At 45.4% G+C, this 26,975-nt stretch overlaps 1 protein-coding gene across 3 annotated transcripts in view; it reads left to right on the top strand.

Annotated features, from left to right (window-relative positions):
* Nucleotides 1-26,975, top strand: part of ADAMTS17 (ADAM metallopeptidase with thrombospondin type 1 motif 17) — a 256,462-nt gene that overhangs the window by 131,513 nt on the left and 97,974 nt on the right. For all 3 annotated transcript variants that reach the window (XM_073304275.2, XM_073304274.2, XM_073304277.2), the window contains exons 11-14: nt 5,471-5,572; nt 8,094-8,239; nt 15,103-15,269; nt 22,478-22,605. In XM_073304275.2, the coding sequence (XP_073160376.2) occupies nt 5,471-5,572; nt 8,094-8,239; nt 15,103-15,269; nt 22,478-22,605 (543 nt within the window). The remainder of the gene's footprint in view (nt 1-5,470; nt 5,573-8,093; nt 8,240-15,102; nt 15,270-22,477; nt 22,606-26,975) is intronic.

Here is a 26,975-nt window from a genome sequence, read left to right as displayed (position 1 = left end):
GGTCATCTAGTCCAACCCCCTGCTCAAAGCAGGACCAATTCCCAGTTAAATCATCCCAGCCAGAGCTTTGTCAAGCCTGACCTTAAAAACCTCTAAGGAAGGAGATTCTACCACCTCCCTAGGTAACGCATTCCAGTGTTTCACCACCCTCTTAGTGAAAAAGTTTTTCCTAATATCCAATCTAAACCTCCCCCACTGCAACTTGAGACCATTACTCCTCGTTCTGTCATCTGCTACCATTGAGAACAGTCTAGAGCCATCCTCTTTGGAACCCCCTTTCAGGTAGTTGAAAGCAGCTATCAAATCCCCCCTCATTCTTCTCTTCTGCAGGCTAAACAAGCCCAGCTCCCTCAGCCTCTCCTCATAACTCATGTGTTCCAGTCCCCTAATCATTTTTGTTGCCCTTCGCTGGACTCTCTCCAATTTATCCACATCCTTCTTGAAGTGTGGGGCCCAAAACTGGACACAGTACTCCAGATGAGGCCTCACCAATGTCGAATAGAGGGGAACGATCACATCCCTCGATCTGCTCGCTATGCCCCTACTTATACATCCCAAAATGCCATTGGCCTTCTTGGCAACAAGGGCACACTGCTGACTCATATCCAGCTTCTCATCCACTGTCACCCCTAGGTCCTTTTCCACAGAACTGCTGCCTAGCCATTCGGTCCCTAGTCTGTAGCTGTGCATTGGGTTCTTCCGTCCTAAGTGCAGGACCCTGCACTTATCCTTATTGAACCTCATCAGATTTCTTTTGGCCCAATCCTCCAATTTGTCTAGGTCCTTCTGTATCCTATCCCTCCCCTCCAGCGTATCTACCACTTCTCCCAGTTTAGTATCATCCGCAAATTTGCTGAGAGTGCAATCCACACCATCCTCCAGATCATTTATGAAGATATTGAACAAAACCGGCCCCAGGACCGACCCTTGGGGTACTCCACTTGATACCGGCTGCCAACTAGACATGGAGCCATTGATCACTACCCGTTGAGCCCGACAATCTAGCCAGCTTTCTACCCACCTTGTAGTGCATTCATCCAGCCCATACTTCCTTAACTTGCTGACAAGAATACTGTGGGAGACCATGTCAAAAGCTTTGCTAAAGTCAAGAAACTGTTTCTGTGAACAGTTTTGGTTTTGACAATTTGACATTTTCAAATGAAAAAATAATTGTGTTAGAAAATTCCCAACCGCTTGAATAGTTTCCTATTCAGAGAGGAGACTGCACATCACGGACAGACCTGCTTTCCAGTGCCAAATGCTGAAATTACAATTTAACTTTAGTATAGCAATTTTCATGGCCTACATTGTACAGCAATCTGTGCTCTAAATTGTCACTCAAATATACAAACAATTTTTCTGTCAAGTCCAGCCATTTCTCATTTGAATAGTCCCCAGCAACACTGAATGCTAATGACTTTTTAATGGAGATTTTTTGTTTGGGATTATATTTTAGCTGAAGAGGGTATCTGATCTCTTTTGAACATGATAAAGCACCACAGCTGATGGTTTAATCTTTGTCTGAGTGTCTTTATGGCATAGACACATGGGATTTTAAGATTTGTGATGGTGTGGCAATAGGACACAGAGCTGCAGTGTAGTTACTGTGTGTTTCTTCTATAGCTCTTTCCTGAAGTATGCTTTGCATTTATTATTAGGAGTCAAAAATAAGGCTTCTATAAAAATCCTGTTTTCCATCCCTCAATTGTGAAATTTCAGGAAGGTTGATGTTAGAGGTTTTTTTCAGAGTATTTTTCTATGTAAGCATATGTGTCTGATTTGTGAATATTTGTGCCAGTCCTATCCATGAATTGTATTTTGGTATCGTCACTGCAACAAATTCTGCCCACACACACATACCTGTTTGGGGTTAGCTATGTCCAACGATCCCCCAGCTCATGGTACATCACTGGACGTGTTAGCTGAGTTTATTGCCTACCACATCTTCTGAACTCTGGATGAATTCTGGCTGGCAACTCAATTCATATGTACGGCTGCTAGATTTCTCTGACTTTCTGTTCTTTCCCCTGTCCATGTGCGCAATTGTACATCTAAGAGCAGGATTTAGCGCTGTGTAATTTACATAGACTGTATGATCCAATGGCTGGAAATGAAATTAGGCAAATGCAAGACTAGAAATAAAGCACAATTTTTTAATAGTGAGCATAATTAACCATTGGAAGAGTTTAGCTGGGGATGTGGTGGATTAGCCATCACATGAAATCTTTAAAATCAAGACTGGATGTCTTTCCAAAAGATACACTGTTGCTCAACTAGAAGGTATGGTCTTGATGCATGAATCACTGGATGAAGTTCTCTGGCCTGTGTTTTGCAATCTAGATGAACGTAATGATCCCTTCCGGCCTTAAAAATCTGTGAGACTATGAGTACGTCTACACTGCACATCACTTGCATCAGCATGTAGGATATGTGTCCAGGCTTTGGAGCGGAGCCCGGAGCTGGAGCGCGGAGCAGCTCCGGAGCAGTGGAGCTGCAGGTTTTTGCCTGGAGCTGGAGCGGAGCCGGAGCACAGCTCCAAAGCCCTGGTACATGTAGCTACACGCCACAGTGAAAAGCAGGCTGCATTGACATGGCGGTATGTAGCTATGAGTGTCAGTGTAAGGCTTTAGCTGTGGGGCGGTTGCGGGGAAAGGCTCTGGCAGCAGCTGCTAGAGCCATTTCCCACTGCTTCTGTCGCCAGAGCCTTTCCCTGTGGTGGGGAAAGATGCCAGCAGTAGAGAGGCAGCAGAATACTACGCAGCTAAAAATAGCAGTGTAAACAGGCAAGGCCCTGCTTGGGGGTGTAGAGAGCCGTATAGGGTGCATGCCCACAGGGTTCAGGCATGTCTTTACTTGCCCAAGCAGTGCCTCACTGTCTGCACTGCTGTGCTTGTTAGTTGAGCAGTGAATGTACTCTGCACGCTGCCAAAAGAAGTGTGCCATGTAGATGTACCTTTATGTATAGTGAGCTACCCAGGCTTGGAGGAGAAGGGCCGAAGCACACCTAAATCAAAACGATGCCAGTCTGTCTGCATCCCTAAATTCAGCACCCACCCTTTGTTTCAGCTGGCAGTCTTACCCTACGGTGATTTGGATCTGACAGTCACAGACATTGCTCTGGAAACATCCCTGCCCACAGTCATCTAGGGAGAACAGTGAGCCTGTTGGGACAATGAATTCTTGTTCGTAAAGTCGGTCATGCTTTATAGTTCGCTTCTGTTTAGAAAGGGTTGATTAGTTATTTATTAAAACATCTATTAATAATTTATCAACTGGTATAGTTTGTAAAGTCCACCAGGTCAATAGGTTGCTTAAAACCATAGCTTGCAAGTGTATGTATGATACCTTCTACTGTTGTGCTTAAATAATCTGTAACTAAAGTCTGTAACATGCTTATATTTCTATTAATTATTTATCAGCCCTTTATTAACCATTGATAAGTAAAACCTTAATGTAAAATGTGATCTATAAGTCTTCATAACTCAGCAGTGTTCTAGCTACCACTGTGTCATATAAAACCCTAATACGATAAGATACGTTAATTCAATACAGTATCTTAGATGTAAAGGAAAATATATTGGCTGGTGTAAAGGTTTTATTGCTAGCAAGCAGCGTGTCACTTTCTGACAATGAAATGGGACAGCTAATCAACCCGATTTCAAATCCTGTGCAAACCCAACAGGGAGGAAGGGTTGTCTTGCACAGGGGCTGGGATTTGGAATTCCCACATTCTATTCTTGACTTGCTGTGTATTGTCTGGCAGTGAGTTAACTTTTCCATGCCTTGGTGTACCCATCCATAAAATGTGGCTAATATATTGCTACTGTATAAGATGTCTTGAGGGTTAATTGATGTTTGCAAAGAAATTTAAGACCTTTGGAAAAAATAATAATTAGTGATAATTCAGTACAAATAGCAGAAATCTTCAGTCCATCCTCTGTTTCACAGGAGTCTGCTCAAGAGTACGTGGATGTCATGAAAACTCTTTGATTGGTTTTTATTTAACAAGCGCTGCACTTCCATGCTGCTGATGGCAGATACAGTTGTTACCAAGCTCTGCTTGTAGCTTTCCTTAAATGTTCTTTTGCTTTAAATAATGCAAAATCCTCATTCCAGAAGAAAATGTAAAGTTAAAACAGGATGTAGATACTGCTGTGATAACCAGTTTTTCAGTACTTTCAACCCCATCACCCTTTATGGCAGGATTTCTCTCTTCCATTCATTACGCCATGTGCCGTGCAAGCATATTTGGTATATACATACCAACATGTGTCTGCACACACATTACGCTGTGGAAGAATCAAAAGGTTCAAGTGTGTTGACTCAAACTATTTAAGGAGGTTCAATAAATCTTGACAAGACCAGCTGATACTAGAGCCAAGCTTCTCATCTTTTTACCATTACAGTGAAATGTGAACGATAGTGAAAAGAAATATAGCTTTTATTTATTTATTTTAATTTGTGTGTGTGTGTGCATATGCACAAACACAGAACCTTCTATTCAAATCATCCACTTATACAGGTTGCAGAGCAGGGCGGACGTTTCAGAAAATGTGAAAGATCTAAAGACCTTTCTTTCTTGGATTTTTTTTTCTCAGATTCAGAAAACTTTTCTGACATGACGGGTCACGCAAGCATATAGTGGAAATCAGTATCCCAGTCATGTCCATTGATCAATCGTGTTAATGGTAGTCAGAGTGCATTTCAGGCCTGGTGTCAAGATGCAACGTACTCTTTTCTGCTGGTTCTCTCACATCTCCTGGGTTCCTCCTTCTCTCACACATCACATTCAAGATGCCTCTTCTTACCATCAGGGCCTTTCATACATCTGCCCTTCCCTGCTTATCTGCTTTTTTATATTATTGCGTTGCCCCTGCCAACTATTGCTCTTTTGTCTGTTTCTCACACAATGGCCTTCATGCGTTCTCCCATGCTGCATGGAACGCTCTCTCCAAACTAGACTATGAGATTGCAGCCCTGACCTCATTCAGCTCCTCTGTCAAGACCTGCTTATACCATGAAACCTTTGGGAAACTGCCAGTTGATTGGACAAGGTAGAAGCTCAGCAGGGCTTGCCGAGTATACCATATTCTATTTATTTGTATGTTGTTAAAAACAATGAGGTGACTCGCTAATCCAGGCATGCATGTAGCTTGACTGGTATAGCAGTGCACTAGTCTATTCCTCCCTTGTACGTTCCTCGTTTATTGTACCTGATCTATTCCTATGAAAAGAAATGTGTTTAAATGATGCACTTTTTTTCATGCATCTGCATCCATTGATCTTTCATGTTTCCAGCCCGTCCCCCCTCATATAGCGTCAATTTCTCCTTAAAAAATAATAGATCAAAAACCAACCAGATGCCTCTGGATTCACATTAGAGAGACTGACTGAGCTTTGCAGTGTATCCCATAATGATAGCTGACCTCTCCAGAAGCAATAACCGCACTTCTTGGCCTTGTGATTGCAGCATTTGATGTGTGCTGGGCTGTGGTGCCTGGTGGAAGGAGACACGTCTTGTAAAACCAAGCTGGATCCCCCGCTGGATGGCACAGAATGTGGGGCAGACAAGGTAATCAAAATGCTCCGCACCTGTTTTGCTTTTTATGATGATGTCTGTGGACTGACTTTTCCAGGACGTGAAATATTTACTTATAAACCCATATTTTGTTCTGATTGATTTGTACAAACAGCTGGATTAAATGGCATTAAATTCTTTTTCTTTTCTTTGATGCATATTGCAGTAGCCTCTGGAGATCCCAACAGAAATCAAGGCCCCAGTGTGCTATGTACAAATATAGAAGAAAAGGTAGTCCCTGCCCTGACGAATGTACAGTCTAAGGGCCACCTGTAACTCGTCGTGTAGTAAGATGCTCTTCAGTTCCATTCATTTCAGTGGGACTCTTTGAGGAGTACATTACTTTTCAGTGTGAGTTAGAGCAGCACAATCTGGCCCTAAACTTGAGATATGAGGTAACAGGTAGGTTTAAATAGACAGTTTGTGGGAGGAGGAGGAAGGGCAAGAGTAATGCCAATACAATTATGCGATTACATAGGGTAGCTCATAATGAGTTCCAATTCAGTTAGGTTTCTTTTCTTTAAGATCTCTGCCTAGGAATATTTCTTGGTTTAGTGAGCCAGGTGGCTAGTGCATATTTGGACTTTCCACAGCTCAGAGTGGTGGAGAAAATGGTTAATGGAAAAGAAAATAAACACCTGTATTAGCAGGTCTCTATTGCATGTCAGTCATTACCCAAAAACTTGACTTCATTAACTGTCAGTAGATTTTAGACTTGAAATTTCACCGTATGCTGTATGTTAAAGGAGAGTAATTTAGGGAGTTGTTGCTAAAGCTGGAAACTATGTACCTTTTTTCTGGTTGCATATGAAAGATACATAAATCAATTAAAAATTCTTTGGTACTTACTGTTGAGTGCACGTGGTGGAAAGAATTTTAGCCTGTGTGCTTTTGCTGAATACATTAGCTCCAAATGTTTCTTAATTGTGTACACTTTACGTGGCTTGCTTAGCAATATTTATTGTATTACATCCCAGATGGATCGGGAAAGTGGACCAAATTCAGCCCTTAATTACAACCCAATGCAATCCTGTTGGAATCACTCAGGTTATATAGGAGTGTAACTGAGTGATGATGATGTATGTGCAGTAGGAACCATTGTAATGAAGGTGTTGTGTTTGGTTACAATTTCTTGAACCCACTTTCTTCAGGGAGTGAAGATTAAGTTCTAGTACCTGAATGAAGTTTACAGCTGATAGTATGCAGATGACACAACAATTAGGGGAGAGGTAAATGATGAAGAGGACAGGTTACTGATAAAGAGTGATCTCGATATCTTGGTAAATTGGGAGCAAGCAAACAGAATGCATTTTAATACAGCTAAATGTAAATGTATTCATGTAGGAACAGACTGTAGCTGATACACAATGGGGGACTGTATCCTGGGAGAAGCTAACTCTGAAGAAACACGTGGGGGTAGTGGTAGATAATCAGCTGACTATGAGCTCCCAATCTGATGCTGCAGCCAAAAGGCCCAATGAGATCTTTGCATAAGGATGCATAAACAGAAAAATCTCAAATAGGAGTATAGAAGCTATTTCATCTCTGGTTTTGGCACTAGTGTGACTACAGCTGAAATACAGTGCCCTGTTCTGGTGTCCACAATTCAAGAAGGATGTTGATAAATTGGAGAAGGTTCAGAGAAGAACTACAAGGATGATTAAAGGATTAGAAAACCTGCCTTAAACTGATAGACTCAAGCAGCTCTACATAATTAGCCGAACAACAAGAAGGTTGAGGGATGACTTTATTACAGTCTATAAGGACAAATACTTAACAGTGGGCTCTTCAGTCTAGCAGAGAAAGGTATAACCTGATCCAATGACTGGAAGTTGAAGCTAGACAAATTCAGACTGAAAATAAGGGGCGGCTAATTAAACATTAAGCAAAGGTCATGGTGGGTTCTCCATCACAAGATTGGATGTTTTTCTAAATGATCTGCTCTAGGAATTATTTTGAGGAAGTTCTGTGGCAGTGGTTCTCAATCTGTAGGCCGCTTGGAGCCCAATCAGCACACAGCTGCAGCCCATGGAACATCCTCCGGGCCATACAGGTAATATATGTACTGTGTGGGTGCAGCCCACATAACACACAGGGATCTGCATATGTGGCCCACAATGGCAAATGGGTTGAGAACCACTGTTCTATGGCCTATTATAGAAGAGGTCAGACTAAATGATCCAGTGGTCCCTGCTGGTCTTGGAATCTATTAATCTATGAATTACTGAGGTAATCGTCTGTGTTATTGTGCAAGTTACAACAGAGGGCTCCATCCTGCAGTCACTGTAAACCCTTTTGGTTTACATTGGTTGAAGACAAAGCTCAGTTTTCCACATGTCTCTCCCTTTTTTCCAGCCGTAACCAAAACATGTCCTGCTTTCCTTAGTTCTGAAGCTCCAAACACTTGCACACATGCGTGATTGTATGCTTGGGAATCCTCTTATTAACTCCATGCACAAGTGTCTGTGGGATCAGGGGCCTTTGCCTGTGCTGTGCTAACCTCATTGTGTTTCAGTGGTGCCGAGCTGGGGAATGCGTCAGTAAAACTCCCATTCCTGAGCACGTTGATGGAGACTGGAGCACGTGGAGTCAGTGGAGCATGTGCAGCAGGACGTGTGGCACCGGTGCCCGATTCAGACAGCGGAAATGCGACAATCCCCCGTAAGTCGTCTTGTCCTCAGGATGCTTTAACGCGCGGTATGTTGGGAAACGTTGCTGCCAGGGTGGCAAAAAGGGGTCAGGCCTGGGGTGGGCAGCTAAACCCAAGGGCAGTGGGGACCATCTCCGGCGTCCTACTGCCCCAAGTCAAACACAGACATAACGTGAAATGAGATGCTGATTGGAATGAAAATGAAACTGTATTTCCTCTTGATCAGTGCCCAGGCTGGGTCAGGGCTGAGCTGGTGTCCCAGCACCAGACTGTGCAGAGACCTCTCCACACAGACCAGGGTCTCTGCTGGGAGAGGAGTGGAGATTGGATGGGCTGAGGGGAGGGACGAATGTCTGTTCCCCCATCTATAAAATGGTCATAGTGATCCTTAGCCCCCTTTGTAAAGTGCCTTGAGGTTTCTGAATGCAGGACTCAGATTGGGCGAGGGACAGATATTCATAATATGATGGTAGGTGCTGCGTGGCTCCACTCAGTGGGGTTTGAATATCTCCATGGCTGGTCCTTGGGCTTGCCACCTGTTTGAATCAGGAAGATAAATAAGTGATGACATCTCCTAAACACCAGCCACTTGTGGGACCAGAATGAGTCATCATCTAGAGCAGTGTTTTCAATCTGTGGGTTGCAACCCAGTACTGGATCACAGCATGTAAGGCGCTGGGTCGCCTTGCTCTAGTCAGCACCGCCGACTGGGACGTTAAAAGTCCTGTCAGCATGCTGCCCGGCTAAGGCAGGCTAGTGCCTACCTTTTCTGACTCCGCACTGTGCCCCGGAAGTGGCCAGCAGCAGGTCCAGCTCCTAGGCGGGAGGCCCATAGGGCTCTATGCCCTGCCCCTGCCCTGGGCACTGGCTCCGGCCAATGGGAGCTTGGGGGGGGCGCCTGCGGGCAAGAGTCACGTGGAGACACTTGCGTGCCTCTGCCTAGGAGCCAGACCTGCTGCTGGCCGCTTCCAGGGTGCAGCACGGTCAGCGGTGCACCCTGGCTGCACCGCTGACCGGGAGCTGCCAAAGGTAAGTCCATGCCTGTGCCTCAATCCCCTGCCCCACCCCTGAGCCTCCCCCAACCCAGAACTCCTCCCTGCACCCCAAACCCCTTATCCCTGGGCCCACCCCAGAGCCCTGAGCTGCCCCCCAAACCTGGAGCCCTTCCTGCACTCCAAACCCCTGATCCCCAGCCCAGAGCCCTGACCCCCTCCCGCACTCCAACCCCCTGCCCCAGCCCTGAGCCTCCCCCCCAACCTGGAACTCCTTCCTGCACCCCAAACCCCTCATCCCTGGCCCCACCCCAGAGCCTGCACTCCCAGTCCAGAGCCCTGACCCCTCCCGCACCTCAGAGCCCCCTCCCATACCCTGAATCCCTCATCCCCAGCTCCGTTGGGTCGCGGACATCAACAATTTTCTTCAACTGGGTCCCCAGGAAAAAAAGTTTGAAAACGACTGATCTAGGGGATGTGGTGCAGATCTGTGACCCTCCCTCTCCTTCCTTGTATGAGGGATAAAACAATGAACAGTGTTGCCGTCCAAATGATCACTGCTCGGCATCTGAATCATAACCTCTCACTGAGATGGGTGGGGCAGTTGGCATAGCTATTGTTGAAAGCACTCTGCAGAGTCAATTCTGTTCCTATGTTGGAGGGCTTCTTCACAACCAGGAGAGCTAGAGACTGATATTTTTTTTAAATTAAACCTGAAACTGTGGACAGCACAACAATCACTTCAGAGAAACGCTGCTGAGCTGCGATTGCATTTCTGTAAAGCCCAGGCTTGATTTTACTTTCTACCTTTTTATTCTACGAGAGACCGGTGTGGCTTCTTTGTTATCAGCTGAAGCTGGCTTGAAACTCTCCTTAACCGTACTGCTGACGAAACCTAAATCCATTCATTGTCTCACTCATTAAATTACAGGGTTTGCAGCCTCCGAGATTGCATGTTGATTTTAAAATTCTTTTGCTCATATACATTCTTGGTGGGGAACACACATGTGATCTTCTGTCACTTTATATTCCTGGCTGCATCCCGTGGTCTTCTGCAGCTGGTTTATTTGCTGTCCAAAAATATTGGCTAGGAGATTTATTTGTTTGTGTGTGTGTGTGTGTTCCTGCCAGCTGACATTTGAGCCAGTGGGGGACACAGTATTTTTTAAACCAGTTGCTTTACTTGCTTGATTTGGCTTTTGACTTCTACAGTTTGTGTGACTGTCTGCAGGAATTACCTACGACTGGTTGCATGGTAGGGCATTGTTACCCAGGCTGCACGTTCTAATTTTAGAGCTCTGCTGTCTTCCATTCTTGCCCAAAGCTTGGAGTGCCTTTGTGTGGAAGAGCGGGGGGATCAAAAACCAATGCTGAATTAGAGTCAGGGAGTGATCTTTATCTCTGCCCCAGCCCCTTTATGCCGCCTAAAAGGGTGGAGTGGCATAACGGAGTCCTAAAATCCCCAGTTCCAGCTGGGGGAGAATTCCCTTGGTTCAGGTACTATGGAAGACCGCCATGAGGCTGGCCATCAAGGTCTGGTGTAGGTGTGTTGGGGGCCGGAGGGGCACGGCAGAATGGGTTCATAGCATACAGTGCTGAAGCCTGTATGGCAGTCCCACAGCCCATATGACAGCCCTGCTATTGTAACTTTGACTGGCCCCTAAGGCTGTCTAAATTACACCTTGGGCCCCTTCAGCCCCTAGAGCAGCTGGACCCTCCCTTCCCCTGGCCAGTTAGAAGGGCTGCACAAAATCTGTCTGGAGAGGTGGAAATGTCATGGCTACAGTGTCACAAACTGTGATAAGCACAGAAAGGGAAGCAATCAGCAAACACATGAAAATAATTTGCAGAGAAACAGGAAGGGATATGACTGTACGATCATCGCTGGGGTTTTTTTGTGTTTTTTGTTAGTTTCTTTTGTTTTTTATGTTCAGCAGTGAAAACCCCCTGTGTGCATATGCCAATGGAGTTGTATTTTTAGAATCCGAGCATAATTCAGTTTTATATAAAGGACATGAGTTTCTGAATTATATATACCTGGATACTGTATTTCCTACCTCCTCAGGAACACAAACCTCAGCACGTAAACAAACATGGGTTCTGTCTAGCCCCATTACTGTGGTTTGTGAGCCCCCTATATAGACATATTTTTTAGAACGAGTTCAGGTAGGAAGGTAGTTCCAGGTTGTTAAACCAAACACAATGCTGTTTAACAGATACAAGATAGAAGACAGATTTTCATTTCAGAACCTGCGTTTTGTATGATTTGCCAACAGTATGTAGGTAAGACACATTAGTTCTGTATACAGGTAGATCAGACTAGATTAGATTAGACTAGGTAACCTTTGTGTTCTCAGCGACAAGTGTTACTTTGTAACTATGTAATATTTTTTTGAAAGCATCTTTAAAATCCCCATTGTGGTTCGAATTTCACCTTTCTTAGCCTACTGATGTCTTGTAATGACCTGAGAAAGTTGTGAACCCAGACTCAAGCTCCAAAGACAGGTTTCAGAGTAACAGCCGTGTTAGTCTGTATTCGCAAAAAGAAAAGGAGGACTTGTGGCACCTTAGAGACTAACCAATTTATTAGAGCATAAGCTTTCGTGAGCTACAGCTCGCTCCAAAGAGTTTTATTAGAGATGGGCTGAACTAACAAAATTTGGATCCAGATCCAGGTTTCATTCTCAAAGTTGATTTGTGGCTCTTACCTGGCATCACTGTGATGTTGCCGATAAGTCACCATGGCAGAGAGTCTATATTAAAAAGCAGTCTTTGAAATATGTGTGGGTATGTACATTTTGTGTGTAGGATATAATTTTGTATGTTGTATCCAAAATCAGGCCCTGAGCAATGTTCAGTTGGATATTCCTAACTCTCTAATTTTGAAAAAGTGATTGGGCCTCCTATATAAATATAAATATGTGTACATACGCAGATATATATATGTGTATATCTGCATAGACGTATGGTGTGATTATGGCACAATCCCTATATGTGCTTGCGTGGAGAGAGAGTTTTGCATATGTTATAAACTGTACATTACATATACAATAAAATATATTTAATATGCATCCAAAACCAAAGCTCACCCATGCTTTCCTCCCCTGATGCATGCTTCGGAGACACCTGTTGATATAGGAGCCACTCCATTGTGGGAGGCACATCCATTTTATTCCATAATTAGAGAGGCAGGCCCATGCCGCCAGTTACATTCAGCCATACAGCATGCTTGTCTTAGTCCCTAATTCTGCAAGGTGATAACCTCCTTCAACCCCCACTCGCTTCATTTGGATTTGGGGAAGCCTAGGAGGTGCTCAGTACTCTAGTGGATCTAGTCCTTACTATATTATAATGCCCATAATAAGGGCTGCTGGCTTTAAATTCCTAGCAGCAAATTCATAAAAAAGTGTCTCACGTGTTAATGAAATCTTAAGATTAAAGCCAGAACCACTGTTAAGAGTACAGTAAATACATGGCCTGCTGTGTCTGGCTTACTACTGCTATAAGTTCTCTCTCTCTCACACACACACTCTCACACACACACACTCACACTCTTTTTCTCTGTTACTTTACAGAATAGAGTTTGCTGAAACCCAGTTACTTTGTGAAAGTGAGATTCCTGAAGTAGGAAACTCTGCTTCGTGTTTCTAGACACCAGGTCTGAGTGTCTGCAGCACCCAGTATAGTTTAAAGAATTTAAAGCTCCAGACACAAGTCTTCTCAGAACAATTCTGAGTCAGTCCGAGCACATCTGCTCCCTCTCATGTGTCCTGTGCTACAAAGCCATGAAACTATGGAATTGTTTCATAGCTCATCAGATCCAAATTTCAGCAGTCTACCTCCCAGGCATACAGAACACCACAGCCAATGTGCTCAGCAGAAACTTCTCCCAGGATTATGAGTGGGAGCTAGGCACCTAAATTCTCCACAGTATATTCCTAAAGTGGGGACTGCCCTAGGTGGATCTCTTTGCTATCTCCAGGAATAGGAAGTGTCCCCTTTTCGGTTCAAGAGCAGGTCTGGGCCAGCACTCTTGAAGAGACACCTTCCTTCTATCTTGGAAAAAGGGTCTGTTCTATGTGTTTCTCCAAGACCGCTGATACAAAGGGAGATTAACAAGATCGGACATGACAGAGTCAGAATTATCCTTATAGTGCTGACCTGGCCGAGACAAGTTTGGTATCCTTACCTGCTTCACCTAGTTGTCCAACCGTTGTTTGAGCTCCCGACCATTCCTCATCTCCTGTCACAGGATGCTGGTCGGGTGCTTCATCCCAACCTAGCAGTTTTTCATCTCAGGGCATGGCTCCTAGATGGTTTATGGGGTTACATTTCTCCTGCTCTTTAGAAGTACAACAGGTGTTACTGAAAAGTAGAAAGAGATCAGTCTGCACTACTTACCTGCAGAAATGGAAGAGATTCTTCCATTGGCATTGTTGTCACTGCCTCCTGCTTGATCTGGTGCCACTCTCAATCATCCTGGATTATGTGTTGGATCTAAAGAAATTAGGGTTATCATTTAGTTTGATTAAGGTCCATTTGGCCACAATCCTCCAGTAGAAAGATTCTCCATATTTGCTTATTTGGTATTGTCCGTGGTTATTAAGGGGTTGGGGATTCTCTGTCCACAGATGAGAAATCCTGCCCTGAACTGCAACTTCAGCCTGGTACTCTTACTTTTGATACCTCCATTTGAATGAATGGCAGCCTGTTTTCTGTTGCATTTATCCGTAAAAATGGATTTTTTGGTCCACATCACATCAGCCTGTAGCGCTGGGGAGATTGGAGCCTTGGTGGCAGATTCCGCCCCCCTTTATAGTGTTCTTTAAGAACAAGGTCTCTTTTCATCCCCACCCTAAATTCTTACCTAAGGCTCTATCAGAGTTTCACCTTAATCAATCCATTCATCAGTGTTTATCCCAAAGCCACAAAGGCTTTAGGGCCTTCAGAGATGTTTGGCTGGAGAAGGAACTGAGGGCAGGCTCACCCGTAATATTTTTTTTTCAGTGATGAAATAAACATTAGAAAAGAATACTTTTATGCTGAAAATAAAAATTGCTACATTTGTTCCAGATGGGGGTGGGAGAATGGGGGGAAAACCTGTCCTGAGAAGTGTGGAGATGGGGGAAAAAAATACAGAGAACTATTTGTTGTATTTCAGTGTATCTTCTCTTTGTGATCACATAGCATAGCACCATGCATACTGTTCTTGCTGTATATTTTTAATTCCCTGTTTCTCAAGGGGAAAAAGTGCTTAAAAGAGAAGGAAATGATCCTTCAGAAAGGATGTGATAAATGACTGTATTATAACAAGAAATCCTCCTTTGTGTTTAAGATGTTTTATTTATTAAGGGCAGGTGGTAGAGAGGTGCCTCACTATTGTGGATAGCCCTGTGAAGCATCACACTGAGGGATGGGCTGAGAATTGATTTGGGTATGGCTGATCATTCCCCCACCAGTCTACATGTGGGCTATTAATGACCACAATGGACCAGCACCTTGGTTTTACACCTCATCCAAAATACATACAGTATGGGCAGCATTATATTTATGCCTACAGAGCACATATCTCCAAAGAACCTTGCTTTAATCTGGTTTCCAAATGGCTGTTTCTGGTGAGTCCGTTAGATGTGAAGCATAGAGCTAAATTCTGTCTAAAGGTGTGCTCTCAAAGCTTGTGTTGTCTTCAGTGGGAGCTATTTGAATATCTGAGGGCAGAATTTGGCCTACCATAAGTAAGTGTGCAGTTGGGATCTCTGAGGGGAATGGCACAATATATTAGCTTAGATTAGTTGCCTTGGACAGAGAAAGATAAGCAACAATGTACCTGTGACTACCTGTGCCTCTCCCACTTGATAACTGGTCTGTCTTCCCCATTATAGCCCTGGGCCAGGAGGCAAGAACTGCCGGGGAGCCAGTGTGGAACACACAGTTTGTGAAAATTTACCCTGCCCTAAAGGAGTGCCTAGCTTCAGGGACCAGCAATGCCAGTCTCATGACAGATATACCAACAAGAAGAAAAGCCTCTTGACAGCTGTCATCATTGATGGTAAATTCACCAATTTTCTATATAGTTCCTCACCACTTTTTTCCCGTGGTTTTTCAGCCCTTCTCGATTGATCCTGCTGGCCCCCATTTGTCAGCGGAGACAGCTGTGGTGTAATCCCCAGACGGTAGATCTGAAGGGCAGTTAAAGGGAATTCCTGATTCTTATGACCATCTTATCTCCCTTGTTTTTAGCCTGTCAACAAGATCTGTTGGGCAGGCCAGTTCTACAGGCAGCCTTGGGGTGTAACCACAGCACTTGAGAGACTGGGAGAGGTTATGGAACTAATTAAAATGTCCCCATCTGAATAGGCAGGTACCATGGGAATTGGAGCTTTCTGATGATTTTTAACATGAGGCAACAGAAGCAAAATAGGGAACTGAAAGCAAGAAGGAGGATTCACGTTGGGATGTTACTTGCATGAATCCTTGCCCACCTCAGCATGTTTGTACATCTACTTGTATTTAAGTTTGTCATTATTCTGAAACAATTTTCCTTGGCAAAGTCTCGATACGTGCTTGGGCGGACTTAAACAGTCATTCTGAGACGATTAGGTTATATGAAAGATGAGATTCGCTAAGCTGGTTTCTGGAGAAATAGGTGCCTTTTATCACCATCTGCTGATAAATGTACAAGGCCACACTCGTGTGAGCTGATCCTCTCAAGGCCATACTGAAATGGTGCAGAGCAGGGTTTTTGATCAACACTGAGTGTATGTCTGTACTGCAGCTCCTTATTTCCAGCTCGCGCTAGCTTTGACCGAGTTAGCATGCTAAAAATAGCAGGGGTAGCCTCAGCTTGCCCCGAGTAGAGTCCTATCTGAGACCCTGAGTATGTACTTGGGTGGCTAGCCTGGGCCACAGCCACGCTGTTATTTATAGTGCACTAGTTTGATCAAAGCTAGTGTGCATACATCTATCCAACCTGGAAATTACACCTTCAGCTGCTGTGTGCCCTTACACATCTGGCACCTTCTGTCCCCTTCAGACGTTAGCACCCAACAAATCAGGTCTGATGCACAGTGCTCCAGCACTTAGAGTCCCCCAGTACTGCTTGCTGTGCCACCAGGAAAAGGGATGTTTGTGCCAAAGTTGGCCTGTCCTGCCCAGAAAGCAATGCTGCTGAGCTGTTTCTATGATAGCAGTCCCTCAGCTGAAAGCCAGGCCTGCCCCACAGCACAGCTGAGACGCCTGCAGTGGGTAGAAAAGGTTAACACTGGACATCAGCTCACATATTTCAGTCTTGGCTCATTTCTCATCAAAGCCAACAACAGCAAACTTCCTTCATGTTATCCCAGCACATGAAATTACTTATGCAAAAAAAAGTCTGCAGAAATGTGCTGTATTATTCGCCGTGGTCCACAATCAGCTCTGGTGTCAGCAGTTCCAAAGGAACTGCAAACATTTACGCCAGGACTTAATTTGGGCCATAGTGAATAATATAAAATTTCTGCCCTTTATTTCTTTTGTATAAGTAAGAGATGCTCACACCCAGCCCCAATGGGGTTTGTTTGAAAATGATTACTCAGTTAGGCGGGAGTTTTCCAGTAACTCTAACTGAGTTAGATGCCCCAGAACAATTGAAACTCTATGGGATTTGGGCACCAACTCCACTTGATGTTTTTGAAGGTCTCATCTGGATCCCCCATTTATTAATTGATTTTTAAAACCCTTTTCTAGCTGAAAGCTGCCTAATTATATTAACAGTGTCGTGCATCAGAAACATATTGCAAGTCCCCTCTTCTCACAAAAGAAGGCAAGGAAAACACCACTGATGGGGCTGTGGGGGGGAGGTACTTCTGGGTATCGCTACTTGAAAATGAGACCTGTGACTGCCCAGCCCAGCTATCAAGCAACCTAAGGAGGGCAGAGGTGACAGTGGATTGCAAACCCTCTAATCAGTAGGGGAATAGCAGATGCTGTTCTAAAGCTGTACTGGCTACTTGGAGTCCTGATCTTGCAGGAGGTGCAGATCCTCCTGAATAGCACCCAGCACTTTGCAGAATCGGGCCTTAGTTAGGGACTTTTCAAGTCAGGGATTATGGAAGAATTCTTGAAGCGCATCCCCACGTCTTTGAGTAAGAAGTGATTCTCTTCAGTAGTTTCTCTTATAACGACTTGTCTAACTTCGGTGCATCTTCTAGCCCTATCCTGGTTCTTCTATTCCTGCCCTTGAGAGTTTTTGTTTATTAACTACTCTCTCACCTTAATTCCTGGAGGTCTAAATCCAGTGCCCAATAAAATCACTTGGATTCTCTAGTGGGCCTTGGATCAGGCCTCTAGCGTCTGTCTGTTTCTTTCCTTCAGTTGCTCTTGGATTTGATACTAAAACCATTCCTAAACAGGTAGGACATGTTCCAGTCCCCATTCCTTCTGCTCTGTCACTGCTGTTCAGTATCTTCCCCATTTCTATAATGTTTTCCATTGCTCAGGGCTCGGTACAAATTCCCAGATGTCACTCTGTCACTACCTAAAAGTTTCAGAGAAACATCTCCTTCCACCTGTACTTGTTAACTCCAGGGTCTCCTAGGAATTTTGCTTTGGTTTGTTACTGCTGGGCTGAAAGCTGTTCGCCCTCCAGGTATTCAGTTCCTGTTCCAAAGTCTTCCCGTACAGGTTTAGACTGTCTCTGCCTTGCTCGCCTCTCTGTTTATTTTAGCTTTCTTCCTTTTTGCTGGCTGCAGTATGGCTCCTTGATGTCTCCTCCTTCCTTGTCTGCTAGTTTAATCTCTACCACCCCCACAAACAGAGCTCCCCATTGCTAGTATATGCATGCCCTGTCTGTGCAGATGGAGCCCATCCCACTTTTATAGGCCTCGTTTGTTCCTAAAAACTAGCAAATACGCAACCTGCACTGCAGTACCAGTAAAGCTAACAATTCATTTGTATACACCAATTTTTCAGACACTCATTCAGTTTTGAACCTTTTTGCCTTAGACCTAGTCCAGATAATGGTTCAGCTATCACAGTCATTCAAAGAATTCAGCCCCAGAAGTACCTTTCTTCACCTGACTTCCTCTCGTAGTTTGGTTTGCAGAGCTTCCTATTTAAATCCCTCTCAGTGGCTCCACTAGACTATTTCCTCAACCCCAGTTCCCTCCAGGAGCTTGTCCACCTGATTATTATTATTTCGGCACCCAGGAGGCTAAAAGTATTGGTCCAGCAGCCTTGGTTCTTCGCTTCTTTCTGCTCGGATACACGTACAACGTGCCTCCTTTAGTCTCTTGCAGAAGTGAGAACCTGCTTAACAATTTCACTGTGTGGTTTTACCACCCTTCTTGGCCACCCACCACTTCCATTTCCCTCTTCCATCCAGAATAATCCAATTCCCATCAGCTACTCTGCATTATGCAGTCCAAACCCTTCTGCTGTTGGCCTGGTCTCTCTGCAAATGGCTTGTCTGTGAATCTCCCATCCTCGTGAGCGTTGCAGGCTGACGGGACGTTTTCTCTTAGAATTGGTCTTAGCTCTTAAGCTCATTTAATGTACTGACATCACGTATGGTTGCTTCCTCTCTACTTCTTCTCTGAGGAAGCTCCACATCCAATGCTACGTACAAATCACAGGATTCCTTGCCATTTTTACTCACACCATGCTTAATGCATAGGGCCAAAGAGGTCTGTGGTGTAACTGTGTTGCTTTCAATGAAGTTATAGCGGAGATAAACACGGCCCAAAGTCCTTCCTAATTTGTAGTTTAAAAAAGAAGTTGATGTGCAGAAGCAGTGAAAACCTCAGTTACAGTCGTCTGGACAGATTACAGATTGCTTTCCAAGCCGTTGAGACAGGAACTGGTTTTACCCTCAGTGGAGGCAACCAACTCCAGAGTGGAACCTAGCACCGGTTTACTTTGGGCATGGTGACATTGCAAAGCCGCTTAGGACAGAAAGTGAAGGAAAATAGCAAAACTTTGTGGAAAGAGCTGTGTGCGGTTGATCACCGGTGTTTGGTAATCATGGGGGTGACACACAAGAGCACTGGGGGAGAGACTGAACTTTATTTCCTGGCCTCAGTTAGCTGACATGGGTGCCAGTATCCACCGACTAACGGTTGCTGTTGCAGTCAGATCCTCGGGTTTATGTTTCCTATAACAGACGGCACCCTAGAACCCTGGTGCAACCCAGATACCACGCTGGGCTCTCCCTGATGCACCCTAGATGCTGTGCTGGAGAACAGTTTGAACGCTGATGCATAGGGGAAAATGTCACCCATTGAATCACTCACATGACCTCCTGCAGAACCCTGGGGGAAGCGCTCTCATCTACAGGGCAACCTGTCTCCCATTTGACTGGGGGTAACGGGATAACAGAAGAGCTCTTGAGCTATTTGCACTGTTAAGTTTTTTTGAATATATATATATATATATATATATAGGTTTTTTTAACAGTGCAAATAGCTCAAGAGTTCTTCTGTTATCCCAACAGTGCAAATATATATAAAAAAATCCTTATGTTTTTCCTTCCGCGGAAGCAGACGTCGTCCATAAACCGTTTAGAACATTTCACAAGCTCTTTTCAAGGAAGCAAAATAACAGATGCCGGGAGTAATTGCAGCCTATGAAATTGCAACTCGGCACTTCTCAAAGGTTCCTGAATAAAAAGGCTCCGCTGGCAAGGCTGCTTCTGAGATATATAGTCCCCGTGCTTTGGCTGTCGACTTCCCTGAAATCCATCATCACTACCCCACTCATAACAGTGCCATTGCCATCCTTTGTGAATTCCTCGGCTCTCATCACACAGTAATAGGAAGGGTGTGCTCTGTTTTTTTTGGTTTGTTTTTTAAAGGGCTGCCGTCGCCTTTCAGGGGTTCCGTTTCCCTTGATGGAGTCAGCACCCCAGCTCTCCCCAAGGGGACAAGGACTTCTATTAGGGAGCATTTGCAGAATAATAATCAGGATACTTGACCCATTTAGGCCACATGAGGAGCTAACATTTTTTATTCTCCTCTTGCCCTTATTGCTGTGGCTGCCACATCAGTCTGGCTTTAGGAGCAGCCAGAAATCAGCTAGGGCACTTCTTTGGGCCAGCAGGGGCTGTGGGTGCTTTGGATGCTCCATGAAGAACCCCCTGCATTGGAGAGCCCCTCTCTGACCTGCACTCCCAGAGGTGCTGGCGAACACCTGAGGGAGCTGCCTTCAGCAAGAGGGGAGGGATATTGCCATTCTTGGGCCTGGTGGCAAATTAAGGCGGGAGGAGCTAAAAAACCAAAAGCGTCTCAGCTGACTTGAGCAGGGTTGGTTCTGCTTTACAAAGGTGCAGAGGAGCATATGCTCCGATCCTCTGCCTGCAGTATGGTTCCTAATGTACACTGGCGTACCTTAATACGCTATGGAGAGGACGGCTCATTTGAGCTAAGGCTGTGAATTAGAAACATCTCCCGACACGTGGTAGAGGAGTCACTCGGAGTTGTTCACAGCTGCCAGAGCAGAGGCTGTCCAGGAACAGCCAGACTGGCACTCCCTTATGCAGGCCAGTCCTTGTGCAGCTTTCGCAGAAAATGATGTCAAAATCCTGCAATTGAGAAATTTGCTTTGATTTGAGAGGGTAGTGGGGGGAAGGCAAGGACTTTGAGCACTGATAGGACACGCCTCCCCAAAGCAAGACTGCTGGGCAGGGCGCAGGTTGGCTTGGCATTCTTGGAGTGCTGACAGGTCTGGTTTACGCATATAAAAAACTCCAAACCACCTTCTCCCATGTCTTTCTGGTTCCAGGCTTCCACACAGTGAAGGTTTCTTGAGCATTAGAATAGAGACAGACCTGAACCAACCTCTAGCCAGCCCTGATTCTCCATTGCATTAGAACTCTGCTCAGACATACTAGAGAGATGGGCTGCAGAGAAGCAAGTTCTTGATTCAAGGGGAATCTAGAGCAGGAAGGGACCTATACAAATGGCCTTAGTGTATCAGAGAACCTGGCCTCCTGTCTCGTAAATTGAACACTACCGAGCTCTGGGGAGGATGCGGACTTTGGTATAGGCCAACGCCGACATCAGCAAGTCAGTAGGTTCTTTCTCTGGGTATGTCAGTGCTGCAGTCATAGGCTGTGATGGCCGCCTGAACTGATGTACCCAAGCTAGCTTTAATCTAGCTAGCTCGGGTCCCAGAACAGTGAAACTAGGGCAGCACCGGCTTCAGTCCTGGCTGTACAAACCCACCCGGAGCCCTAGATAATTGCTTGTGAGCATAGCCTGGGCTAAAGCTCACCCTGCAGCTTCCTTATTCCAGGATCCGAGCTAGCTCGGGTGTGCCACCTCGAGGTCCAGTCGCACCAAGTGGTTGCAGTATAGACATACCCTTTGACACAGTCCGTGTGCAGCAGAGAGCAGGAGTGAGTTCTGGAAATCGAAACAGCTCGCTCTGTTACTCTGAGAATATTGCAAATACATACAGTGTGTTTCCCAAGAGCCATGGCACCTGCTGTTAATTATATATTTTGAGCCTTTTAGTCCATTATTCGTCTAGTTCCACACAGTTCCTTCCAAAGTAAATGTCTAAATATACGATATAATATCCTATTACTAGAATGGGCAAATAATGCAAATCTTTTCCAGCAATATATGTTTGCTTTCTAGCAAGCTAGTTTGCTGGCAGGAAAGCAAATTTTAGCCAATATTTGTGCAAAGTGAGTTTTAAATTTATGAACACAGATGTTCTCACTAGAAACGTGGCTTCAAGAGTTACACTCAGTCAAGAAGAGAAACAAATCACGTGATCGATGTGTCCGTTTAGAACTAGCTTGCACCGCTTGAATTTTGTAAATGAAATGTTCACAATGGGCTGCTTGCACCCATTCTAGAGACCAAGGATTGTTCATTGGAATTATGCAGGGAAAGCTAGAAGACAGAAAGAGAAGGAGAAATTTGTTAAGTTACTCATTCAGGTCTAAAATGACAAGTATTGCCACTGATTTAAGTCTCCCATACCTCTCGCTTTTTACCCCTTTCTGCATCTTCAGATAAACAGTGCATCTTGGAGTGGGAGAATGATGGGCTTGAATGGAAACAATGGGTCAAGCATCCTTAAAGCTGAGGCGGTTAGAATCCGAGCCCGCTTATAGTTATCGATAAATATGTACTTGTCTGTGTTGTTGTGTAGAGTCCATGTTACATAATTACTATATTCATGCATCTTGTTCCATCAGACATTCTGGTGCTCTGTCTAAATGCTGCGGTTGCTGCTGAATGAAGTTGCCGGTCTTGTGTATTTTTTTTTCAGATAAGCCCTGTGAACTCTTCTGCTCTCCTCTGGGGAAGGAGTCCCCTGTGCTGGTGGCAGACCGGGTTCTTGATGGTACTCCATGTGGGCCTTATGAGACTGACCTCTGCGTACATGGCAAGTGCCAGGTGGAGTAACTTTCTATTGTTCATTTTCCAAGTATTTGTATTGTCCTGGGCTGTGGAGAGCTGTGTCGGTTGTTTACGATCAGACAGCGTCACTGAGGGTGGCTCTGAGACTGCCTGTGAAATAACTATGTGGTTCTGTTTAGCAAAAGCAACTGCAAGAATTTCCTAGTCATGTGTTTTGTTTAAAGAGCTATGATGAATTCCTGAGCTATAAGACCATGCCACTGAACAGCTGGAGATGTTTTAGGATGTGATCCTGTCCCGTCTCGTCATCAGATTGGTTGTGTTTGAAGGGACAGCTAGTGGGTCATCTCGTCTGTTTAGCTCCTGCATTTTGGCTGCTCACTGGAGGAATCCTAAGTGCCACGCGCGGGATTGAAATGGCCGCAATCCTGTTGTATAGGTCTTATGTTATTGACATCTCGACCTTTTCAGCACTTCCACAAATACCAAGATGGGTTTACAAAGCAAATTGTTTATAAAGCCTCAGAAAATTGGAAGCATAGACTCAGAGGCAGTGGGCTGGAGCACGGCCCAGCTCAGCATGCTTCTGTGGAAGGAAACTGTGCTGAGTGCAGAAGGGCTGAGAGAAGCTATCCTCAGCCCCATTCTATGCTTTGGGGGCTGCTGACCAGCTTGTGCCTGGCTACTGCAGGCTATGGATGGGAATAGTGGAAAAGCTCGCTTCTCCCATCCAGTGCAATTCAGCTGTGCGAGGGCATGGCCATCTCTTCCCGCCCCCCGCCTTGTGGTGGGGCATCAGGAATTGAAATAGAGTGTGGGAAGGGTGGTGGTACTCTTCCAAACTCTGCCCAGAAAATAAGCTCCGCCCACTGGAGGCACCAACATGAGATGCCGCTTTTATGCCAATGTTCAACATATGATCATCCATGCTCTGCTGGGCTCTTCGGGCTTGACTTCCTCTTTGCGAGTTGGATGCCCTGCCAGTGTGTCCTTAGGCAGTGAGCAGTGGTGTCTCTCAAGCCCACTCGCTTTGGCACCAAAACAAGCTGTCACTCGGAGCAGATTCTGTAGATCTTCATAGTGTGATCCTTTGTCTCCTGTCTTACCTGCTTTGATGAGCAGTGAAATCGGTAACAATGTAGGCTTTTAAAGTATCTTCACTGGACATTTGCGTTAGAACCCACTGAAAGGAATGGGGCTATTTCCCACCTTTTGGACCTGTTGTTTCAGGCTATTTGCAGGTGGTTGTCGTTGCATTTTCTCACATCTAGGAGTTTAGAGTGGTGGATTTTCTTATATGAAAAACTGATGTTCTGAAGAAGAAGAAGAAAGCAGCTGGGAGCGATGCAGATGCTACTATAGTGTACTACTGCATACCAGCCAGAGTCTAGCCGTAATTAGATACCCACCACAATGGTCTCCTCTGCAGTGTGCATGGGTCACAGAGTCCTTCTGTGTGGACCCTACAGCACAGCAGAAACTCTTTTATTTCTTCTCTGTTTGGCCCATATGTGGGTTTGAAAGTGCATTTGGGATTCTCCTGTCAAGTAACCGGGATGAGGGTGGTCTAGCCTCGTGGCCAGAATGGGCAGCAGGCCTAGTGGCCAGAGCCAGTCACCAGAGCCAGGGTTCAAAACTGGAGGATGGACTGGATACCAGAGCCAGGGGGTCGAGCTGGAGTCCGTAGTCAGGAGCCACAGCTGGGGGTCAAAACTGGAGGTCAGGAGCTTGAGCAAACAGGGTATCAGGCAAGGAGGGGCTCGAGGCAGGGACAGGAAAGAGGCAAGGCAGGGTGCAAGGCAGGAGCAGCAGGAATAAGGTAACGCAGGCCCAGTGGCGGGCATGAGGGTTGAGAAGCCAGCGAGCTGTTGCTGGCTTAAGAGCTGGCGTGCTGGCCTCAGCAGCCAGTCAGATTACGTGGCTAATCAGACAGCTGCTGCAGACCAGCTGTCCTGATGAGGCTGCCTGGAAACGAGCTCTGCTGCAGGCCCTGATTCCTGACATTGCCCCAGAAATTAGACTGGCCAAAGACCTGTTGAGTCATCCAGTCCGTCCCCAGCCAATGCTGGATTGTTCCTTTCACATCGTTCGCCAGTTTATCTGCCTAGTTTTAAACGTGCCAAGTGATGAGGCTTGCGCCTTTTCCTTGGGAGACTATTCTGCCAGCTAATACATCGGCTGGGACATCTTCCCTGATGTTTAGCCTACGCCCGCATTGACTTCGGCGGAGCTATGCTGATTGTATGCCAGCGGAAGGTCTGGCGCAGTAACCTGGGCACCAGTTCTAAGCTCCGTCATGTATTTCCTAAGATGTAGTCCTTTAGGGGCACAGCACTAGCTCATTCGCAGGGGGGCGGCTCCCCTGACTGCACTCCCTTGTCCAGCCTGCGCAGAAATGGGATAACCGCCTGGTGGCTTCCGTTCGCACTGCCACGTTTCGACCTTGCCATGTGGGTAGCACATGCAGGGAAGTTTCCTGCCTCTCTCTGCCAAACGGCCCTGAGAGGGACATATTTAATACAGCCCTTCTCTTTTACTCAGAGGAGGAATCAGTAACAGCGCCTTGCTAGGGAACCAGACATGGGGCTTTATTTTCTCTCTAAATTAGTTGCCGTGTGGTGCCCTGGACAGAGGCAGGTTCATGGTACATCCCTATCACGGATTTTCTTTCCTTTTCAACTACCTCCAAAGAAATGCCATTAATAACCTTTTATAATAAGGCCAACTGTGCACCTCCCAGATGCATGCTGATGATCACTGCACTGGCCGAGCCAGCGTTCTACTTAAGGCTGCTCAAAATCAGCTGTGAATGCTAAATCAAGTGTTTCGGCAAAGTACGTTTCCTTCTTTCCGGGAGTAGAAGCCTGCTCCCCTCCAAATGAAATTCTTTCTGAGCGCAGTCTTTTGGAGATACATCATGAAAAGTGAATTACTCTTCAGCTCGGGGGCAGCTGTCTTAAACTGTGCGGAGAGGCGATGACAGCTGCAGAACATTCAGTCCGTTTGCATCTGGCTCAGAGAAAATGCATAATGATGGATGCAACCCGGGAAGACTTTAAAGCCTCATGAACTCCTTTGTACTGGTCTTCTGTTTGGGTAGCTTAGTGTAATGAATTGCTGAACATGACAGCACATATCACTTAGAGGAGATACTCAGCTAACTAGCTGCCTGACAAAACAGTTTTGTATGCTTATTAATTTACTGGTCACATACGGGATGTACAAAGCCTTGAAGCAGGTATTGCAGGGGACCTGATGAGAATAGTAAGTGGTGAAATGGAATGCAGGTGCTCAGAGATGTATTTTTCATGCTGTGTAATGCCTCTGTAGTTAGAGGCTATAGGTGGCAGGGATGACACATTGCCAGTGTAATGTGCACATTTTGAGGAACCGTTGTCTAGAAGAACAGCCCAGGAATTCCAACAAACAGCCCGTTTCCCTGTTTCCTTCAACAGTAAACTCTCCTAAACAAATCTCATCTTTGCTGGCTACAAAATAAATTCAGCTAGAGTCAGCAAAGTCTCTCGCTATGGAGGAGTTTTTGAGATAGGGAGGGAGAACCACATCACATCCAATAAATCTCAAAGTATCTCAGCACCCATTCTGAGTGAAAGCCTAAAACTCTGTTTTCATTTACATTTTATTAATGCAGTTGGCTTCCTTTGATAGAGGCAAGTTAATTGGATTCAAATCTGAATAATAGAAAAGGAGCATTTTTCTTGGTCAGTTTCACCAAAATTAAAGGAAAGCCATCATGAGTAAGCATGTGTCTACACTGCAGTTAGACACCTGCAGCTGAGCCGTGCCAGCTGACTCAGGCTTGCAGGGCTCGGGGTGTGGGGCTGTTTAATTGTAGTGTACACATTCCGCTTGGACTGCAGCCTGAACTCTAGGACCCTCCCAGCTTGCAGAGGTCTAGAACCTGGGCTTGAGCCCGAGCCCAGATGTCTACACAGCAATTAAATAGCCCCGCAGCCCAAGCCCCATGAGTCCAAGTCAGCTGGCACGGGTCAGCCATGGATTTTTAATTGCAGTGTAGACATACCACCCACTACCAGCAATGCCATGTAGGATACTGCCAGTATCATCTGAAGGCAGTGAAGTAAGTGAATGAACACCATGGTAATACAGTAGAAACCTCTGGAGCCATAGATACACTACTAGTGTGTAATCACCATGGTATACACCAGTGGTTCTCAACCTATTTACCATTGTGGGCCAAATATGTAGCTCTCTAAGTGTTATGTTGGTCACATCCACACTATATATACTACCTGTATGGCCCTGAGGATGTCACATGGGCCGCAGCTGTGTGCTGATTGGGCCACGGGTTGAGAACCACTGGTATACCCAGCATAGTACTGGCTTCTGGAGCCAGCAATATAAATGAAGCAATTGAGAACAAA

This window comes from Lepidochelys kempii, chromosome 10, assembly GCF_965140285.1.
Source record: "Lepidochelys kempii isolate rLepKem1 chromosome 10, rLepKem1.hap1, whole genome shotgun sequence".
NCBI lineage: Eukaryota > Metazoa > Chordata > Testudines > Cheloniidae > Lepidochelys > Lepidochelys kempii.
This window is presented reverse-complemented; position numbering and strand designations above follow the sequence as displayed.